Source organism: Haematobia irritans, chromosome 3 (assembly GCF_050003625.1).
Source record: "Haematobia irritans isolate KBUSLIRL chromosome 3, ASM5000362v1, whole genome shotgun sequence".
Lineage (NCBI taxonomy): Eukaryota > Metazoa > Arthropoda > Insecta > Diptera > Muscidae > Haematobia > Haematobia irritans.
In genome coordinates, this window is record NC_134399.1 from 161,302,013 (window position 1) to 161,325,674 (window position 23,662).

The following is a 23,662-nucleotide window of genomic DNA, read 5'->3' on the forward strand; positions in this document are numbered from 1 at the left end:
CTTCTCTTCAAGGTTTCGTACATCTCCGTTTCGGGTGGATTTAATATTAAGTCGCTTACCTCAGAAAGAACGTTTGCATCAATGGCTCCAACAATAGTATGAAATTTGGTTGAATCCGATGTTATTCCAGATGTAATGAATTGACTTTCAACTTGCTTGAACCAAATCGCCGGGTTATTTCGCCAGAATGGTGGAATTTTCACAGAAACACGGGAAATTTCAACCGCTCCTGTTGGTATCGGGTCGTCCAAAATAGAATTCATCGATATATTTCCCTGAGCCATTGGTGGAGACATTCCCGCTATCAGTTCTTCTTGATTGTCTCGGTTTTCGTTCTCTACTCTAGGATTTCGAACTGGAGAACGAAACATCTTTTTATAATTCGATCGTTTGTCGGGGTCACCAATTGACGTGGTATTTTGTAATTCAAAAATTAAAACACAAATTTTACAAAAAAAGATGGTAGATTTATTTTTTCTTTTTAACACGTCTACAAATATTTTCTAACTAACTCAAAAAATATGTATTGGAAAATTAAGGCAAGCAACAAAAATGCAATGCCTACTAGATTCTCTTGCAAAATTCAAACATTAAAACAGAAATATATTATGCTACCATACTTGACAAGAAAGGTAATGTTAAAACTACTTTGTTAAAATATTTAGTTTGGTTTGATTATAATAAAGTTACATGAATAGAAACACAAATAAGAAAATTCAAATCTAAGGTTACTTGATGAAAATTGAAATTTTAATATTTAAAATATAATTATAAGTATAATAAAAATAATGGAGCCACCACATATTTATCACCGATCTGGTCATAGTTGGCGTGTTTATCAACCGATTTTCTTCAAATTCCGTACATCCGAATATTTTAACAGTATGGCTGATAAGTCCCCGGTCTAACAAAGAAAAACATGATTTTTTTGTCTAAATCGGTTTTATTATTCAACATAGTTCTCTTCAAGAGCGATGCAACGATTATAACGACCTTCCAATTTTTTTATACCATTTTGGTAGTACTCAGTTTCGGCGATCACTTCTTCATTGCAGCCAAATTTTTTCCTTGTGAGCATCCTTTTGAGATCTGAGAACAAGAAAAAGTCGCTGGGGGCCAGATCTGGAGAATACGGTGTGTGGGGAAGCAATTTGAAGCCCAATTCATGAATTTTTGGCATCGTTCTCATTGACTTGGGGCACGGTGCGTTGTCTTGGTGGAACAACACTTTTTTCTTCTTCATATGGGGCCGTTTTGCCGCGATTTCGACCTTCAAACGCTCTAATAACGCCATATAATAGTCACTGTTGATGGTTTTTACCTTCTCAAGATAATCGATAAAAATTATTCTATGCGCATCCCACAAAACAGAGGACATTTCTTTGCCATCGGACTTTTGAGTCTTTCCACGCTTCGGAGACGGTTCACCGGTCGCTGTCCACTCAGCCGACTGTCGATTGGACTCAGGAGTGTAGTGATGGAGCCATGTTTCATCCATTGTCACATATCGACGGAAAAACTCGGGTGTATTACGAGTTAACAGCTGCAAACACATCAGAATCATCAACACGTTGTTGTTTTTGGTCAAATGTGAGCTCGCGCGGCACCCATTTTGCACAGTGCTTCCGCATATCCAAATATTGATGAATGATATGACCAACACGTTCCTTTGATATCTTTAAGGCCTCTGTTATCTCGATCAACATAATTTTACGGTCATTCAAAATCAGTTTGTGGATTTTTTTGATGTTTTCGTCGGTAACCACCTCTTTCGGGCGTCCACTGCGTTCACCGTCCTCCGTGCTCATTTCACCACGCTTGAATTTTGCATACCAATCAATTATTGCCAGAGTTGGGAAAATAGGGTAGAAGTTTTCATATTTTAATACCATTTTTAATGGCATTTTCCTACAATTGACTTGATAGTTTCTACAGAGCTATCAAGTCAATTGGATAGTTCTGTAGAAACTATTTAAGTGTCAAGTGTGATATAATTTGGTTCAGATTTAAATAAATCCTCAATATAGTTGTTCTCCCGGTTTATAAAATATGGCCAAAATATCCACATTTTACAAAAACTTCTGCGATGATTTCCCAATATCGTAATCATATCGTACATACTGTAATGCCATACTTCCACAGAATGGTTGAGTTTTAAATAAGACTCCGACTTGTGGAAATATCGCCCGACCTGGCCAAATAATATATCATAACCCACAATAGACCACATATCTTCAAATCGGTTAAGATATACACCCTCACAAAAAATCGCTTCTGTAACATATATTCCCAAACATATTTTGCTTCAAGCATATACATTTTTGGGTATTTCCCAAAAATTTATATGTTTGATCTCTTCCAATATATAATATGTTTGAAAGCATATTGGTCTAAACAATATATGTTTGGGTAGTCTAAGTTCCAAACATTTTGTATTTTTGCATCCAAATTCAATAATGTTGTCTTCCAAAAAAACAATATGTTATTATGTGAACATATAATATGTTTGGAAGCATTTTGCACCCAAAAATATTATATGCTTAAAAAAAATTCTCCCAAACAATATTGTGCTCAAAATTTTATTTATTTATTTATATATTTACAATCATAATGAATTATGAAAATAAACAGGTAATATAGGTGCTAACAACATAGGTTTTCGACCTGAATGCTCAAAATTTTGTTTCTGCCTAATTGTATATTCCCTCACATCTTTCTCACTTCCACGAGATTTTTTAGTTCTTAGCACATTTTTCTGTAATACAAACATTGTAGAAGAAATTATTCAATTTTATGATTTTTTTATTTTAATTTCACCTTTTGCCGGGCGGGGATTCGAACAGCGGACCACACAGTTTGTAAGGATCAAAGAAGTAGCTGATCAATTGCCCAAGGGAAAATAAAATGTTAATTTTGTAATAACAAGCAATCACCACCAACTTAATTCAGTATCGCTTCCTGTTAAATAGCGCTCCAAGCTACTAAACACATATATGTTTATAGGCTTTTTCTAAATTAATATATGTTTGCATCCAAGCATATTATATTTACAAACATTTTATGTCCCAAACATAATATATATGTCCCAAACATGTTATGCTAGTTTATGAACATTATATGCTTGCACTCAAAAATATTGTGTTTAAAAATTTGTGTTCCAAACATATAATGTTTATAGCCAAACATATGAAAAACAGTCTTTTTCATCCGTGTAGATATTTGAATATGGGAATATAAACCTTCATAATAACTCCAAAAAAATTTGAAGGAGTTGAGATGGTAACACAAATTTCGGTGTACATAGTGGCGAACGGTATAATATAGACGGCCCCGCCCGACTTTACACTGAAAAAAAGCATGCCCGGTTCCAAAGATTTTGTCTTTACTTTAAAAATGTTGGTAATGATTCCGAGCCAAAGAAGCGAAGAATACAAGTAAGGATAATTTTAAGACACAATTCTCTTTTAAATTTGGGTTTTGTGTACTTGCTTCTAGGAAGCAAATTTCAATTTTTCGTTTTTCAGCTTTTTTTCTTCATATGCCATCAAAGTCCATTAAAAACGAGTTAACGACAACTTTATTTTCCTAAATTCAGACTCGACTTCCTGTAGAAATTATGCAATGTTTCAAGTAAAAAAGTCTTTAAAATAAAGTGTTGAAAAATATGTCCTATATTTGAACGATGTTTTGCTTTGTTGTCAAGATGCAAAAAGACAACAAATTTAAAGACAAGTTCATTAAATTTAAAAAAAATTTTCTGAATTATTAAAGTCAAGTTGACCTTAGCCCAAACATTTGCTCTTTCATGTTATGATACCAATTTTTAAGTGAAATCACTTAATTATAAGGACAATACGACTTCTTTGAAAAGTTTATCGGCTTTTGGACAAGGGAAAAAACTTTATATTAGAGAAATGCGGCTTCTATTCTAAGCAAAATTTTGCATTGGTATTTTAAAGACATAAAATCTTTGACCTCACGACAATATGTTTTTCAGTGTGAGTATACTTTTGTCAAATTGCATAAAAATTGCTTAACGTTTAATCATTGCTATTTTAATACCCTGCGCCACACTGTAGAATTGGGTAGCGCATGTGTTTCCAACACCCAGAAGGAGACGAGATAGAAATATGGTGTTTTTGGCAATATTGTTCAGGGCTGGTCCCTGAGTCGATATAACCATGTCCGTCTGCCCTTCCATCCGCTTGTCTGTGAACACGTTTTGTAATCAAAGTCCAGGTCGCAATCGACTTCACAATTTGGTACAAGTATATGTTAACGGATCAGGTTTAGATATAGCTCCCATATATATCTTTCGCCTGATATGTACTTATATGGCCCCAGAAGCCAGAGTTTTACACTGATTTGCTTATCATGTGTGCTAAATTATCCGACTGCTAAGTCGAAAAATTGTTTGTCGACCCATAAATCATAAATGCACTTTGGTGAAATTGCTTAGAAATGGCTTTAGATTTAAATTCTTCCATATTTGTGTACTAACATTGTGCTTCTCCCCAGGGCATTAGCTGATTTAAATTTTATGTCCAGAGAATTTGTAGAAATCTTATACTTTTTGTCCAAATCGGTTCAGATTTAAATGTCAGGACGTAGACATTTATATATCGCATCCAACAAATTTGAAAAAATTCAGATGGTATCAGACGTTCCTTTCTTGTTTTTTAATCTGTTATTGAAATTCTATTCTTTTTTGCAACATTTAGTTGTCTAAAAATAAACCGTTCAATGAAGTCCATTAGACTGATCCTTTTGAGTCCATATGGTCATTTATAATCAAAACCAAAATTTTTCGACTACGTTTGTCTATAGTAACGTTCTTAAAAAAATATTATTTCTTCACTTTAAATTTCATTTTTATTGATTTGTAAATTCTTGCTAACAGAAAAAATAATATAAATAAATAAGATTTTTTTATGGTTTTTTAAGTTTTCAACAAGTAAATACATAAATTCTGATGGAGTTATTATAAGTTATCTTCTTGATTTTCCAGTTTTCAGTTATTTACTTGCATACATTTTAAAGTATCAACGTTGTTTTTTTTCCTCCAGCATTTCTGACATGTTATATTATAGAAATATTTTAAAATATTTCTATTCCTTTGTTCTTACGCTGCATTCTATATTCTCTGTGTCCTTTGAGATAGATCATAAATTATTTTCTATAAATTTAAATAGCCTATGTTGTGGCATTAAATCATGACATTCGATGGTTCATATCAAGGGTCCAGTCCAATTTTCAACAAAAAAAACAAGAGAATTTACTCAGTTTTAATGGATTTTTGGGAGGGAAAAATAGAAAAAAAATTTTTATGAATTGCAACAACATTTTCATTGTTACACATTTTCTATGCCATCTAGAGATGAGAGAAAACAAGTATATACGGCCGTAAGTTCGGCCAGGCCGAAGCTTATGTACCCTCCACCATGGATTGCGTAGAAACTTCTACTGAAGACTGTCATCCACAATCGAATTACTTGGGTTGCGGTAACACTTGCCGATGGCAAGGTATCTTAAAACTTCCTAACACCGTAATATGCCACATAGTCCATACGTGGTATATATTAAACTAAAAAAGGCCGATTAAATACGTATATAATTAAGTTTAAAGTTTCTATAGAAATAAAATTTTGACAAAATTTTCTATAGAAATAAAATTTTAACAAAATTTCCTATAGAAATAAAATTTTGACGAAATATTCTATAGAAATAAAATTTTGACAAATTTTTCTATAGAAATAAAATGTTGACAAATTTTTCTATAGAAATAACATTTTGACAATGTTTTCTATAAAAATAAAATTTTGGTAGATTATTTTTGGCTCGAGTGGCAACCATGATTATGAACCGATATGGACCAATTTTTGTGTGATTGGGGATCGGCTATATATAACTATAGACCGATATGGACCAAGTATGGCATGGTTATAAGCGGCCTTATACTAACACCACGTTGCAAATTTCAACCGGATCGGATGAATTTAGCTCCTCCAAGAGGCTCCGGAGATCAAATCTGGGGATCGATTTATATGGGGGCTATATATAATTATGGACCGATATGGAACAATTCGTGCATGGTTGTTAGATACCATATATTAACACCACGTACCAAATTTCAACCGGATCGGATAAATTTTGCTCCTCTAAGAGGCTCCGGAGGTCAAATCTGGGGATCGGCTTATATGGGGGCTATATATAATTATGGACCGATATGGACCACTTTTGGCATGGTTGTTAGAGACAATAGACTAACACCACGTACCAAATTTCAATCGGATCGGATTACTTTTGCTCCTCTAAGAGGCTCCGGAGGTCAAATCTGGGGATCGGTTTATATGGGGGCTTTATATAATTATGGGCCGCTTGTATGTTGTTTCGGAAAACTGTTTTACGATAAGGCCAAATATTTGATATGCTTAAGTCTAAATACTATTTAATTTGAATATTAGAATGAGTATTCGGAGTAAAGGGAATATACATTCGGAACCAAGAGAATAAACATTTGAAGAAAACAAGTATATACGGCCGTAAGTTCGGCCAGGCCGAATCTTATGTACCCTCCACCATGGATTGCGTAGGAACTTCTACTAAAGGCTGTCATCCACAATCGAATTACTTGGGTTGCGATAACACTTGCCGATGGCAAGGTATCGTAAAACTTTTAACACTGTCTTCTAAATTGTAAGTTAGCCCATACGGGGTATATATTAAACAAAAAAAGGCCGATTAAATACGTATATAATATAGTTTGACAAAATTTTCTATAGAAATGAAAACTTGACAAAATTTTCTATAGAAATAAAATGTTGACAAAATTTTGTATAGAAATAAAAACTTGACAAAATTTTCTATAGAAATAAAATGTTGACAAAATTTTCTATGGAAGTAAAATGTTGACAAAATTTTGTATAGAAATAAAATGTTGACAAAATTTTCTGCAGAAATAAATTTTTTACAAAATTTTCTATAAAAATAAAATTTTGACAAAACTTTCTATGGAAATAAAATTTTGACAAACATTTCTATAGAAATAAACCTTTGACAAAACTTTCTATAGAAATGAAATTTTGACACAACTTTCTATAGTAATAAAATTTGACAAAATTTTCTATGGAAATAAAGTTTAGGTAGATTATTTTTGGCGATATGGACCAATTTTTGTGTAATAAGTCATCGGCTATATATAACTAAAGACCGATATTGACCAATTTTTACATGGCTGTTAGAGGCCATATATTGACAAAATGTACCAAATTTCAACCGCATCGGATGACTTTTGCTATATATAATTATGGACCGATATGGACCAATTTTTGCATGGTTGTTAGATACCATATACTAACACCATGTACCAAATTTCAACTGGATCGGATGAATTTCGCTCCTCCAAGAGGCTCCTGAGGTCAAATCTGGGGATCGGTTTATATGGGAGCTATATATAATTATGAACCGATATGGACCAATTTTTGCATGGTTGTTAGAGACTATATACTAACACCACGTACTAAATTTCAATTGGGTCGGATGAATTTTGCTCCTCCAAGAGGCTCCGGAGTTCAAATCTGGGGATCGGTTTATATGGGAGCTATATATAATTATGAACCGATATGGACCAATTTTTGCACGGTTGTTAGAGGCCGTATACTAACATCAGGTACCAAATTTCAACAGGATCGGATGAATTTTGCCCCTCCAAGAGGCTCCGGAGGTCAAATCTGGGGATCGGTTTATATGGGGGCTATATATAATTATGGACCGATATGGACCAATTTTTGCATGGTTGTTAGAGACCGTATACTAACATCAGGTACCACATTTCAACCGGATCGGATGAATTTTTCCCCTCCAAGAGGCTCCGGAGGTCAAATCTGGGGATCGGTTTATATGGGGGCTATATATAATTATGGACCGACATGGACCAATTTTTGCATGGGTATTAGAGACCGTATACTAAGACCACGTACTAAATTTCAACCGGATCGGATGAATTTTGCTCCTCCAAGAGGCTCCGGAGGTCAAATCTGGGGATCGGTTTATATGGGAGCTATATATAATTATGGACCGATATGGACCAATTTTTGCATGGTTGTTAGAGGCCGTATACTAACATCAGGTACCAAATTTCAACCGGATCGGATGAATTTTGCTGCTCCGGGAGGCTCCCCAAGCCAAATTGGGGGATCGGTTTATATGGGGGCTATACGTAAACGTGGTCCGATATGGCCGATTTTCAATACCATCCGACCTACATCAATAACAACTACTTGTGCCAAGTTTCAAGTCGATATCTTGTTTCGTTCGGAAGTTAGCGTGATTTCCACAGACGGACGGACAGCCGGACAGACGGACAGACGGACAGACGGACGGACGGACGGACATGCTTAGATCGACTCAGAATTTCACCACGACCCAGAATATATATACTTTATGGGGTCTTAGAGCAATATTTCGATGTGTTACAAACGGAATGACAAAGTTAATATACCCCCATCCTATGGTGGAGGGTATAAAAACAGAGTGTGTCTTGAGAGCAGCATTTTATGTATGTGTGGACATGTGTTTTGTTTATCATTTTGGCATTATGGGCACAATTTTTTTCTTGGTTCGTTAAAAGAAATCGAAACGTATGCTAACCACTGCTCCACGTGGCCAACAAATGTATGTTTCTGTTAAATAATGTTATGTTTGCATGGGCTCGTGGGCGCTGCAAACTATGCTATATAAATGTAACTTATAACGATAATTGTCTATTGGTGACTATAACAGCTACGTAGCCCAGTGGTAGTGTGTTGGCTTACAAATTGCATGGTTCCCGGTTCGATTCTCCGTCCAGGCGAAAGGTAAAATTTAAAAAAAATTATAAAATTGAATAATTTTTTCAACATTATTTGTATTACAGAAAAAGGTGCCAAGATCTAAAAATTTCGTGGAAGTGAAAATTATGTGAGGGAATGAGCACAATCTTCTTGGGGAGAAAATTCTTCCAAGCATATAATATTTTTGGGCTCAAAATGCTTCCAAACATATAATATGTTCACATAAAACAAACATAATAATGTTTCGGCAATATCCAATAATATATGTGCTTCCTGCAAAATATGTTTGGAACATATGTTAGAGAAGCGATTTTTTTTTGAGGGTGTGGGGGCTATATGTAATTATGGACCGATATGGACCAATTTTTGCATGGTTGTTAGATACCATATACTAACACCATGTATCAAACTTCAGCCGGATCGGATGAATTTGCTTCTCTTAGAGCAATCGCAAGCAAAATGTGGGGGTCCGTTTATATGGGGGCTATATGTAAAGGTGGATCGATATGGACCAATTTTTGCATGGTTGTTAGAGACCATATACTAATACCATGTACCAAATTCTAGCCGGATCGGATTAAATTTGCTTCTATTAGAGCAATCGCAAGCCAAATTTGGGGGTCCGTTTATATGAGGGCTATACGTAAAAGTGGACCGATATGGCCCATTTGCAATACCATCCGACCTACATCAATAACAACTACTTGTGCCAAGTTTCAAGTCGATAGCTTGTTTCGTTCGGAAGTTAGCGTGATTTCAACAGACGGACGGACATGCTCAGATCGACTCAGAATTTCACCACGACCCAGAATATATATACTTTAAGGGGTCTTAGAGCAATATTTTGATGTGTTACAAACGGAATGACAAAGTTAATATACTTTTATATATTTTTATACCCTCCATCCTATGGTGGAGGGTATAAAAATATAGACACTATAAAGGCTATAAAATAAACACAAATATTTACGCTACTTTAAATAGGCTGTCATAAATTTTTCATTCTTTCTCCTGGTTGAGAAAGAAAGTCGTTGTGTATGGTTCATAAAATTAAGTAGTCCCCAAAAAAATAACTTTACAGCTTTTTGGGTTCTAGGCAAACCTTAATTTTTTCCTATGCTTGGTACCCAAAAAAAAAAAAAAAACACAAAAAGGACAAGAAATCTTAAGAAATTTCGCATTCAAATGAAATATCTAAAGGTTGAATTTTGCCCAACATCGAGGCAATGAGTGTTCAGAGTTTTACATAACATGATTAGTGGCCCGGACTGACAAGTTTATTCTTTTGTTATTGCGAAGATAGATTTGATACCATCCATGAGAAAGGTAATAACCCACATCACAAAAACAATGTTTAATCAGTGGTAATCTTATATTCTATACGACTAACACTAGTCTACGTTTGTTATTTTGTTTAAATGGTAGGTTAGGTTAGGTTAGGTGGCAGCCCGATGTATCAGGCTCACTTAGACTATTCAGTCCATTGTGATACCACATTGGTGAACTTCTCTCTTATCACTGAATGCTGTTCGATTCCATGTTAAGCTCAATGACAAGGGACCTCCTTTTTATAGCCGAGTCCGAACGGCGTTCCACATTGCAGTGAAACCACTTAGAGAAGCTTTGAAACCCTCAGAAATGTCACCGGCATTACTGAGGTGGAAAACTTTTTGGTGTTCGTTTGAAGCAGGAATCGAAGCCACGACCTTGTGTATGCGAGGCGGGCATGCTAACCATTGCACCACGGTGGTAAACAAATATGGTATTATTTCAAGTGGAGTAGAGCTTACACCCTAAAAAATCGCATTTGTAACATATACTCCCAAACATATTCTGCTTCAAGCATATATGGTATATTTTCACATTTTGTCCAAAAAAATTGTCTTTACTGTGCAAATATGTTATGTTTCAATTCTTTGTTACTTAGTGTAACTTTTACTTTATGATATCCTTGCCGAGTTTTTTTGTTGTTTTTTTGTCGAAAATTTTGGACATTAACTAATGGTTTTGACCTTTTGTCTGAAACCATTTTCATTAAAATATTAACTTATATTTGCTCAAATAAACTTTTAATGGTTCTCTGCAAACTTCCAAGAATCGTATATCATCAATAGAACAATTGAGATTTCGCGGTAAAATTAAATTGGCTGACATGTCATTTAACACAAATGATAACAAAAAATATAACGAAAACGATAAACTTTTTCACACAATTTAATAAAAATATTTAATTCATTTGTATCAGATGTGGAGGGAAAAGTTTTTTAGAAACAAAAAAACAAAGTCATTACATAAATTTTACAAAAAACAACAAAATGCCATCAAGTGGAAACACTAGAATGGAAATTATGACAAAGCGTTTAAGCAAAAGAAAAAAGAACAAAAAACTCTGAAAAGAATAACCACCACCCGCCATTAATTTCACAATAATTATTTTCATTCATTTACAGGCAACGTTCTACGATAAAACACAGCTGACGTCTTCCAAAGATGGAGGTAGCTCAGCAGCCCGACAACATCAGAAACTTCAGCATAAATTCGCAGCACATGATGGTCTAACGACAAAGGATGCTGCAATAATTAATCGTCAGGCGGCTACAAGTACAGGTTATCAAAGACCCTACAGCCAGGCCTATCAACAGTCATCTTCACCAGCATCAGTAACATCAGCACAGCAGCAATCAGCTCAGCAATTGTCTGCAGCAGCAGCTGCTGCAGCAGCACAATTATCATCACAAGAGCAACAGCTTAAACAATACGTACGGCTTGTGGAGAAAAATAATGGCCAGCAACAAAAGGATGCTTCCTTTGCTACAGCTTCGGCCCAGCAACAGCATCATCCTCATCATCATCACAATAATGTACCGGCTTATAATTACGAAAGTGTACCTGTGGAATATTTGCAGAAAATTTTGCAACAACATTTGCAGACACAATCAAACGTGGAACGTGGACCTCAGCCAAAACAAAGGAATACCTATATAATTGCCATACCTATGTCCTATCTGCGGCAATTGCAACAGCAACAGCAATCTCAATATCAACAATCTCATTTGCAACCACACAATGGCCATCAACAACAGACGCCACAATTGCATGCCTTTGCTATACAACCAGGCTATTCTTTGGGTGCTGGTCCTTTGGCTCGTGACCATCATGGTACTTATCGGCCTGTTCATCGTTTTGCCCCAATAGCCATCAATGAGCTACAAGCTAGTATTGCTGCTGCAGCTGCTTCAGGCCACCAGCAACAGCAACAGCATCATCATCATCAGCAGGCACATCAATCGGCATCACCTACACCTGGTTATATCACTCAATATATTCAAGTACCAGCTAGTGCTCTTCTGGCAGCCGCCCAAGCAGCTCAAGTGTATGCACGTCCTTCAGCCCCGGTTCAGGCCTCACCACCACAGCCACAACAAATAGTTTATCAACAACAACAACCCCAGCCACATCCACCTCAGCCTCAAGAGTCATCCCAGCCTCAATACTATTACTATCCATCCACTCCACAGGCCCAATCTCAACAGCCATTGAACCATCCATCGCAAACAGGCTCTCCTCATGCTGTTGCAGCCCCAGCAGCACCACCACCAGTTTATGGTAATTACCCGAAAACCTTCCAATTTTGGAATCCTTTATTTTTGAGCTATCCATATAGCGAATTTCCTCTCTCTCTCTCTCTCTCCCTCTCTCTCTATGTCTGATGATGGTCGTTTTCAATTCAATTTCAAACGAAAATTGTAATTCTTCCTTTAACCACAGAATTCATTTCACTTTTATTCAATTCATCTTAGTGCGACCACAAGTGGATGCAAGTGTATCAATTTAGCACTACAATTCCATCAATATTCTCATATATGGGCTATGAAGATGAGGTTAGGATTGGTATAAACGGGGGTTTACAATTCGAAAAGCTAGTTGGGGAGTATCGTATCGAATATACAAAAAGTTTACGAAAGTCTAGATGCAGCACATTTGTGAGATACTAAGTAATTGAAGAGATTATACAAAACATTTTTTTTGTGTTTTTATGCCCACCGAGGATATAATAAGTTTGCCATTCCATTTGTAACCACGGTTGCCACAATTGGTAGAATTCTACCAAAAAAGGAAGATTTTTAATGTTTTATAGATTCCCGGCAAAAAATTTGGAATTCTTCCAAAGGCACAAATTTAAAAGCACTTCCAGAAGATGCACTCCCAATGATGTTCTTTATTTTAACTACCCAGGAAGTTCTTTAAATTCAATTTTTTATAACTTGGTTTTTTCGTACTTTTAATGGGTAATTTTAACTTTTTTTGTTTCAGGTTAATAACAGAGTAAGAATTCATAAAATGGTACAATTTTGTCGAAAAAAATGCTAAATCCAATCTGAAAAAATTGTGAATTTTTGAAAATATTTGAAGTCAAACGTTTCCGACAAACGGCAGAATCCATTAAAAAGTTATAAAAAATTATAAAAATTATTTATTTGAAAAAATATCACAGAATTTTTATACCCTCCACCATAGGATGGGGGTATATTAACTTTGTCATTCCGTTTGTAACACATCGAAATATTGCTCTAAGACCCCATAAAGTATATATATTCTGGGTCGTGGTGAAATTCTGAGTCGATCTAAGCATGTCCGTCCGTCCGTCCGTCTGTCCGTCCGTCCGTCTGTCCGTCCGTCCGTCTGTCCGTCCGTCTGTGGAAATCACGCTAACTTCCGAACGAAACAAGCTATCGACTTGAAACTTGGCACAAGTAGTTGTTATTGATGTAGGTCGGATGGTATTGAAAATGGGCCATATCGGACCACGTTTACGTATAGCCCCCATATAAACCGACCCCCAAATTTGGCTTGGGGAGCCTCCCGGAGCAGCAAAATTCATCCGATCCGGTTGAAATTTGGTACGTGGTCTAAGTGTACGGTCTCTAACAACCATGCAAAAATTGGTCCATATCGGTCCATAAATATATATAGCCCCCATATAAACCGATCCCCAGATTTGACCTCCGGAGCCTCTTGGGGGGGGCAAAATTCATCCGATCCGATTGAAATTTGGTACCTGATGTTAGTATATGGTCTCTAACAACCATGCAAAAATTGGTCCATATCGGTCCATAATTATATATATGCAAAAATTGGTCCATATCGGTCCATAATTATATATAGCCCCATATAAACCGATCCCCAAATTTGGCTTGGGGAGCCTCCCGGAGCAGCAAAATTCATCCGATCCGGTTGAAATTTGGTACGTGGTCTAAGTGTACGGTCTCTAACAACCATGCAAAAATTGGTCCATATCGGTCCATAAATATATATAGCCCCCATATAAACCGATCCCCAGATTTGACCACCGGAGCCTCTTGGAGGAGCAAAATTCTTCCGATCCGGTTGAAATTTAGTACGTGGTCTTAGTATATGGTATCTAACAACCGTGCAAAATTTGGTCCATATCGGTCCATAATTATATATAGCCCCCATATAAACCGATCCCCAGATTTGACCTCCGGAGCCTCTTGGAGGGGCAAAATTCATCCGATCCGGTTGAAATTTGGTACTTGATGTTAGTTTACGGCCTCTAATAACCATGCAAAAATTGGTCCATATCGGTCCATAATTATATATAGCCCCCATATAAACCGATCCCCAGATTTGACCTCCGGAGCCTCTTGGAAGAGTTGAAATTTGGTACATGGTGTTAGTATATGGTCTCTAACAACCATGCAAAAATTGGTCCATATCGGTCCATAATTATATATAGTTCCCATATAAACCGTCCCCAGATTTGACGTCCGGAACCTCTTGGAGGAGCAAAAGTCATCCGATACGGTTGAAATTTGGTACATTTTGTCAATATATGGCCTCTAACAGCCATGTAAAAATTGGTCCATATCGGTATTTAGTTGTATATAGCCGATGACTTATTACACAAAAATTGGTCCATATCGCCAAAAATAATCTACCAAAACTTTATTTCCATAGAAAATTTTGTCAAATTTTATTACTATAGAAAGTTTTGTTAAAATTTCATTTCTATAGAAAGTTTTGTCAAACCTTTATTTCTATAGAAATGTTTGTCAAAATTTTATTTCTATAGAAAATTTTGTAAAAAATTTATTTCTGTAGAAAATTTTGTCAACATTTTATTTCTATGCAAAATTTTGTCAAAATTTTTTTCCAATACAAAATTTTGTCAACATTTTATTTCTATAGAAATTTTTGTCAAAATTGTATTGCTATAGAAAATTTTGTCAACATTTTTCTTCCATAGAAAATTTTGTCAACATTTTATTTCTATAGAAAATTTTGTCAAGTTTTTATTTGTATAGAAAATTTTGTCAAATTTTTATTTCTATAGAAAATTTTGTCAAAATTTTATTTCTATAGAAAATTTTGTCAAGGTTTCATTTCTATAGAAAATTTTGTCAAAATTTTATTTCTATAGAAAATTTTGTCAAACTAGATTATATACGTATTTAATCGGCCTTTTTTTGTTTAATATATACCCCGTATGGGCTAACTTACAATTTAGAAGACAGTGTTAAAAAGTTTTACGGTACCTTGCCATCGGCAAGTGTTATCGCAACCCAAGTAATTCGATTGTGGATGACAGCCTTTAGTAGAAGTTCCTACGCAATCCATGGTGGAGGGTACATAAGATTCGGCCTGGCCGAACTTACGGCCGTATATACTTGTTTTATTTACATCCAAAACATTGAATACGGGTCACACCTAAAGAAGTTATGCAAATTTAGTGCAACGGCTGTTGAAATAGAGGACTTCCGTCCTATGACAAGCCCATTTTAAATTCATCGCTTCTGCGTCAATTATGCACCAATTCCGGATCCAAAAAGAACATTTTCATTACTTTTTTGGCGACGCTTTTTTGCTGGGTTGGTAGAATTCTTGAAGTTTTCGTAGATTTTGCAAGATATTCCTCTCCAAAAATTTTCTATAAAATTTCGACCAAATTTTCTACAGAAATAAAATTTTGGCTAAATTTTCAACAGAAATAAAATTTTGACAAAATTTTCTATAGAAATAAAATTTTGACAAAATTTTCTATGGAAAAAAATTTTGCAAAATTTTCTATAGGAATAAAATTTTGACTAAATTTTCTATAGAAATAAAATTTTAATAAAACATTGTATAGAAATAAAATATTGGCAAAATGTTCTATAGAAATAAAATTTTGAAAGAACTTTCTATAGAAATAAAATTTGGAAAATACTTTCTATAGAAATAAAATTTTGACAAAATTTTCTATCGAAATAAAATTTGTACAACATTTTCTATGGAGACAAATTTTAATAAAACATATTATAGAAATAAAATCTTGGCTAAATGTTCTATAGAAATAAAATTTTGACAAAATTGTCTATAGAAATAAAATTTTGAAAAAAAAAAATTCTATTGAAATAAACTTTTGACAAAATTTTCTATAGAAATAAAATTTTGTTGTTGTTTCTGATTTCAGCTTAAAACCATGCATTGACTAAACTACAAGTGTAGCTTAACCAACAGAAGAAAAGAATGCCAACTGCACTCAAATCAATAATTTGACGGTGGCAAAGGAAAAGAGATATGCTTGTACGAATTTATTTCGGCATAATCCGGCTTTCGTTTAAACCTTTTTTCGGAAGGTTCATGTGTGACTCACTTTTGGGTTTAGTGAACTGCCTTAATTTATTCTGATAATTGGTTGATAGTTTTGCTGCAAGTAGAGAATGCTGATGAGGGATGTGGTAATTCCGAAATAGCTGTACATCCAACCATCTTCCAGTCTATAGGGCTTTGCCCAAATAAATTTGACAAACATTCTTATACTCTGTTGGTTAAGCTACACTTGTAGTTTAGTCAATGCATGGTTTTAAGCTGAAATAAATAATGAAACAATAACAATGATTAAAGGAAAAACAAAAACAACAATAACAAAACAAAAAGAAAAAAAATTGAGAAAATGTTCTATAGAACTAAATTTTTGACAAAACTTTCTGTAGAAAAAAAATCTTGACAAAAATTAGTTTCACCACTTTTCGGCGACCCTTTTTTTCTGGGAGCTTCATGTTACATTTCCACAGGGAACATGTCATATGTTTGTCGCAATCATGTTATTTTCTTGGAAATTATATATCTGATATCGATAACAAGTATATACGGCCGTAAGTTCAGCCAGGCCGAATCTTATGTACCCTCCATTGCGTAGAAACTTCTACGAAAGACTGTCATCCACAATCGAATTACTTGGGTTGTGGTATCTTAAAACTTCTTAACATCGTTTTCTAAATTGTGAGTTAGTCCATACGTGGTATATATTAGAAAAAAAAAGTTATGTATATGTAAGTCTACAAATAATTACGAATCGACATGGACTTTTGCACGGTACGTAGAGAGTCAGAATTGAAATATGGGGGTCGCTTATATGGGGGCTATATAGAATTATGAACTTGATATGGACCAATTTTTGTGTGATTGGGGATCGATTTATCTGAGGGCTATGTATAACTATAGACCGATATGGATCTAGTTAGGCATGGTTATTAACGGCCATATACTAGCACAATGTACCAAATTTCAACTCACTCGGATGAAATTTGCTTCTCCCAGAGGCTCCAAAACCAAATCTCGGGATCGGTTTATATGGGGGCTATATATGATTATGGACTGATATGGACCACTTTTGGCATGGTTATTAAATATCATATACTACCACTACGTACCAAACTTCAACCAGATCGGATGAATTTTGCTTCTCCAAAAGGCACCAGAGGTCAAGTCTGGGGATCGGTTTATATGGAGGCTATATATAATTATGGACTGATATGAACCAATTCCTGCATGGTTGTTGGATACCATATACTAACATCACGTACCAAATTTCAACCGAATCGGATGAATTTTGGTCTTCCAAGGGGCTCCGGAGGTCAAATCTGGGGATTGGTTTATATGGGGCCTATATATAATTATTGACCGATTTCGACCAATTTTGCATGGGTGTTTGAGACCATATATTAACACCACGTACCAAATTTGAACTGAATCAGATGAATTTTGGTCTTCAAAGAGGCTCCGGAGGTCAAATCTGGTGATCGGTTTATATGGGGCTATATATAATTATGGACCGATGTGGACCAATTTTTGCATGGGTGTTAGAGACCATATACTAACACCATGTACCAAATTTCAAGCGAATTGGATGAATTGTGCTCTTCCAAGGTGCTCCGGAGGTCAAATCTGGGGATCGGTTTATATGGGGCCTATATATAATTATTGACCGATTTCGACCAATTTTTGCATGGGTGTTTGAGGCCATATATTAACACCACGTACCAAATTTCAACTGAATCAGATGAATTTTGGTCTTCAAAGAGGCTCCGGAGGTCAAATCTGGTGATCGGTTTATATGGGGGCTATATATAATTATGGACCGATGTGGACCAATTTTTGCATGGGTGTTAGAGATCAGATACTAACACCATGAACCAAATTTCAGCCGGTTTGGATGAAATTTGCTTCTCTTAGAGGCTTCGCAAGCCAAATCTGGGGATCGCTTTATATGGGGGCTATATATAATTATAGACCGATGTGGACCAATTTTTGCACGGTTGTTAGGGACCATATGCTAACACCATATACCAACTTTCAGCCGGATTGGATGAAATTTGCTTCTCGTTGAGGATTCGCAAACCAAATTTGGGGATCGGTTTATATGGGGGCTATATATAATTATGGACCGATGTGGACCAATTTTTGCATGGTTGATAGGGACCATATATTAAAACCATGTACCAAATTTTAGCCGGATCGGATGAAATTTGCTTCTCTTAGAGGATTCGCAAGCCAAATTTGAAGGTCCGTTTATATGGGGGCTATACGTAAAAGTGGACCGATATGGCCCATTTGCAATACCATCCGACCTACATCAATAACAACTACTTGTGCCAAGTTTCAAGTCGATAGCTTGTTTCGTTCGGAAGTTAGCGTGATTTCAACAGACGGACGGACGGACGGACATGCTCAGATCGACTCAGAATTTCACCACGATCCAGAATATATATGCTTTATGGGGTCTTAGAGCAATATTTCGATGTGTTACAAACGGAATGACAAAGTTAATATACCCCCAACCTATGGTGGGGGGTATAAAAGTATATGAACTCAAAAACAATTTCATTAATTTTAATAAATATTGCAGAATTATTAATGTTGACTTTAGTAAAACAAAGTACCACGTAAAAATACTCAGTTTAAGTCACAAGAAAAGACTTCTCAGAAATGCGTGATCTATGCTAAGCAAAATTCCTATTTCGTAAATTCGTATTTTAAGGACTTGAAATCTTTGACTGCATGACAAGATTTTGTACGGTGAATGGTAGACATTCATCTTGTTACAAGCTAATGTTAAATTCGCTGCTTTTGCAACAATTTTGCACTACTACCGGCTCCACAAAAATCATGTTCATCACTTTTTCGGCGACCCTTTTTGTCTGGGAACTTCATGTTAAATTTCTACAGGGAACATGTAATATGTTTATCGCAATCATGTTATTTGCTTGGAAATTGTGTATATGATATCGATAAAAATGTTTCTGATAGGCTAGAAAAGAATATTGTTCATTCACCTGTTTGTAAGAAGAAGGTCGATAATTCTTCGCACATAAGTGAAACATTTTTCGCTCTTAAGGGCAAATTCTGTGTCCTTCCACTTTTTAGGAAATCTACAATATGCTATATTGATACCAGCCTGTGTATATCATCAACAACTAATTCTGTAATAAACATGACCTTTTGTATTTACGGTGCATATGCCAACATTACACCATTGTAGATGACATTTTAAAGCTTAGAGCATAAAACTTTCATTTAATGTACACAGCAAAAATTTTACTTACATTTTTAATTAATTTTTTCTTCCTCCTTTTTTGCGTTTTTTTGTCTCTTCTTTAAAGCATATCAAATCCAACAACAGCCACAGCCCCAAGCAATTGCCGTTGAGCATCAAGCTCCCCCCGTCCAGACAATACAATATATACAACCAGAGCAGGTGCAACAGCAACCATTGCATGTGGGTAAACAACCAGTTCAAGTGATTGCAGCGCCACAACAACAGCCACAGACAGTACACCAGGTAGCCCATCCACATGTCGCACAAAGTCCACAAGAACAGGCCCAAGTGGTGACAGTTCCACAAGTCCAGCCAGTGCCAGAACAACAACAACAACAACACGCACAACCCATAGTCCACTATAATCCACAATATGTACAATACGTTCAGCCCCAAGCTCAAGGGCCTAGGCAAATCACAACAAAAATTCAACAACAGCCGCAATTGCAAGTGCAGCATGTGCATGTGCAACCCCAAGCTCCCCCTCCACCACCACCACCACCACACCTTCACTATCACCATCATCCCCAACATCGTTTCCAATTGCAACCAATTGCTGCACCAGCCCCCACAGCACAACCTCCCCCACCTCCTCCACCATCGCATCCACAACAACAACAACCTGCTGCACCCACTGCACCTACGCAACTACATCCAGCATTGGTACAGAATATAAATAATCTGCCTTATTCACAGGGTCCCACGCAAGTACCAATCACCCGTCTGGTTCCACCACCATTAGCTGGCCTTCCTGGCCCTCTTCATATACCAGCGCCACCGTTGACACCATACTACCAACATCCATTTGTTTCGGGTGCCCTTCAGCCAGCCTTTACTCCCCTAGGTGTCCCAAGTAAAGTGACATCCTTTACAAATGTCCTGTTGCAACCATTCGGACCTGGCCATACGTATCAAACATCACCGGAAATTGGAGCCCTAAGCAATGGACTGCCTTACTACAATCAACAAACGGGTGGGGTTCAATATTCATCTCATCTCTATCATCCCATCCATCCAATACATGCAGCCCATGGTATAGTCAATAAAATCCCAATACCAGCAGCAGCTGCATCGCCATCATCAACCGAAGAAAAGGCCGCAAGTCCAGCAAAACCTGCAGCTCAGCAGGCCACAGAAGGTAGCAGTCGTACCATAGTGAAATACCCATAGAACATAAGAGGATATGAAGCCACAATCTACTAACCCCGCCTGCCCGAACAAAACTTTCCCGTTTGTGGGTCCAACTGTGGCAAGAGCATCTGTAAACGCCTTGTGAGCTTTGTTGACTATCACCATACACTTGAGTCCTGCCTTTAATATTCAAGCTGGTTCGACGTCATTTTCTTCTTTCGTCCACATAGAGTGAAAAGTGAAGAACTGTTTTATGTGTTTGATAATTACTTAGCGCAATTACTCCTTACATTTGTTGCCATTGTATGTTAGTGCTATCTAGGGATTTTGGTTTGGATTCATCATTTGACCACTCTCTCTCTCTCTCTCTCTCGTTGAAACACACTCCCTATCCTAGAAATGTACTTAAAAAGTTCTTTCTCGTATGAATGAATAAACGTAGGTGGTGCAGGTGTATATATGTTGCGTGTTTTTTGTTGTTGTTGTTTTTTTCTTGTATGTAATCACTTGCTGTTGCTAACTATTCCACATACTGGTAAGTATTTTTGGTGCGAACAGAAATTGTAAGAAAATATAGCCATCGGCCAGACCAATTCATATGTACACTCTACCATGGATTGCGTATAAAGATCCATTATAGTCTGCAATCTATAAACGAATTACTTGGGTTGTGGTATCAGTTGACGGGAAGTTTATACGGCCTTAAGATCAGTACCCACCACCACGAATCAAATATAGTTTCCATTCGAATATAGTACCTTAGCGGGTACTTATAAATATCAGGTATACCGGTATGAAGTGAGCGTCAAGATACAAATGCCTCGATAGGGAACATTTGTTGTGAACGATCCCTTATTTTTTGGTTGTTATGACATCTGTGTAAAATATTTAGTATACATCAAGTCATTGAACAGACAACATCATATTTTTTTCATAGTGTTAAAAATGTCGAACATGTACCAGAAAGTGATGATTTGCGGAAAGCATATATTTTTTGTTTTCATTTGAAGAAAAGTGCTGCAGAGTTACATCGAATGCTTGTCGTGGCATATGGTGATCATGCTCTATCAGAAGCAACATACATAAGATGGTTTCAACGGTTCAGAAATAATGATTTTGATGTGAGGAATGAAGAACGTGGAAGAACACCAAAAAAGTTCGAAAATGCCGAATTGGATGGAGATGACACTTTGAGTCAAAAGCAAATGATAGCAATGGTAAATGTTGCACAGCAAACAATTTCTGACTGTTTAAAAGCTATGGGAAATATCCAAAAGTGTGGAAAATTGGTGCCACATGAAAAAAAAACGCTCACTGGTATATATAATTTCAGAGAGATACCCTCTGGTTGATAGAGTTGACACTTTTGTGTTTCTTTTTGATACATTTCGACTGCCAAAAGAACCGTTCCACGACCACGAGTTATTTGGTACTTTTTCATCACAATTACTCTATATAGAGTTACTCTGTCCTAAATGTAAACGTTTCTCAGAAATCAACTCAACTCTAAAAACTATAAATAACGGACATTGAAGAAGTAAATATATTCCAAAATGGGGATATTCTAGTTTTTATTACGGGATCTCAACATTTTTGAGAGGAATATTGTCTATATCACATTCGTCAGCAAATGTGAAACGCGAAATGTGATTTTTTTCGCCACACTGAGGAACAGAGTATTTAAGATAGTGTATATATTTGAAACGCCCTGAAGGAGACGAAATGCACACATGTTGTCTTTAGCAATAATGCTTAGAGCTGGCAAAGATAATTGAGTATAACAAGATTAAGCATTGTGCTCTTATAAAGAGAAAACAAATGTCAAGGTGTAGAGGGCTATGAGAAAAAAATTGTTTTATTTGTCAATTTTTTCCAAAGCAGCTCTGCCCAGGAATAAATTTAAAACGGCAATATTCACATAAAACCATAATGAATATTCGCTTAAAAATACACATACGTTTTATTTTAATTTTCTACAATTGTTTTGGTATTGCTTGTGTGGGTTTTTATTCAGAAATTTATGAAAAACACAAATGTTATGATATTTTCCGACGCAAACGGCAGTACATTTGAGAGACACGTCGACGTAAACTTTATGATATTTTGTTGGCAGAGTCCTCTGGTGCTTCAGTTTTGCTATGACAAGACTGCATCTTCTTCTCAATTATCTTTGGAGCTGGCTCCTGAGCAAGTTGCCACAGTTGATAGAATTCTACAAAAAATGGTAAATTTTTTACTGTTCTGTAGAATTCTTGATTTTGGTAGATTTTGCAAAGAGGTACTTCTTCAAAAATGTTCTATTGAAATAATCTTTCGACAAAAATTTCTATAGAAATAAAATTTTGACAATATTTTCTATAGAAATAACATTTTGACAAAATCTTCCATGGAAATAAAATTTTGACAAAATTTTCAATAGTAATAAAAATGAGACAAAACTTTCTATTGAAATAAAATTTTGACAAAATTTTCTATACAAACAAATTGACAAAATTTTCTATAAGAATAAACTTTTTCCTACAGAAATAACATTTTGACAAAATTTCCTATAGAATTAAAATTGGACAACATTTTCTATGGAAATAAAATTGTGAAAAAAATTTTCTATGGAAATAATTTTTTTACAAAATTGCTAGAGAAATAAATTGTTGACAAGATTTTCTATAGAAATAAAATCTTCAAACAATTTTTATAGAAATAAATTGTTGACAAAATTTTCTATAGAAATAAAAATGAAGAGGTACTTCTTCAAAAATATTCTATTGAAATAAACTTTCGACAACATTTTCTATGGAAATAAAATGTTGACAAAAATTTT

General features: G+C 35.7%; 1 protein-coding gene across 1 annotated transcript in view; it reads left to right on the forward strand.

The window, feature by feature from the left end:
• LOC142230640 (uncharacterized) overlaps positions 1–21,302 on the forward strand; it is a 151,780-nt gene extending 130,478 nt beyond the window's left edge. Inside the window, exons 5-6 of the mRNA XM_075301281.1 lie at positions 11,282–12,437; positions 19,778–21,302. Coding sequence (XP_075157396.1) covers positions 11,282–12,437; positions 19,778–20,883 — 2,262 coding nt within the window. The 3' untranslated portion in view covers positions 20,884–21,302. The remainder of the gene's footprint in view (positions 1–11,281; positions 12,438–19,777) is intronic.
• The last annotated feature ends 2,360 nt before the right edge of the window (positions 21,303–23,662 follow it).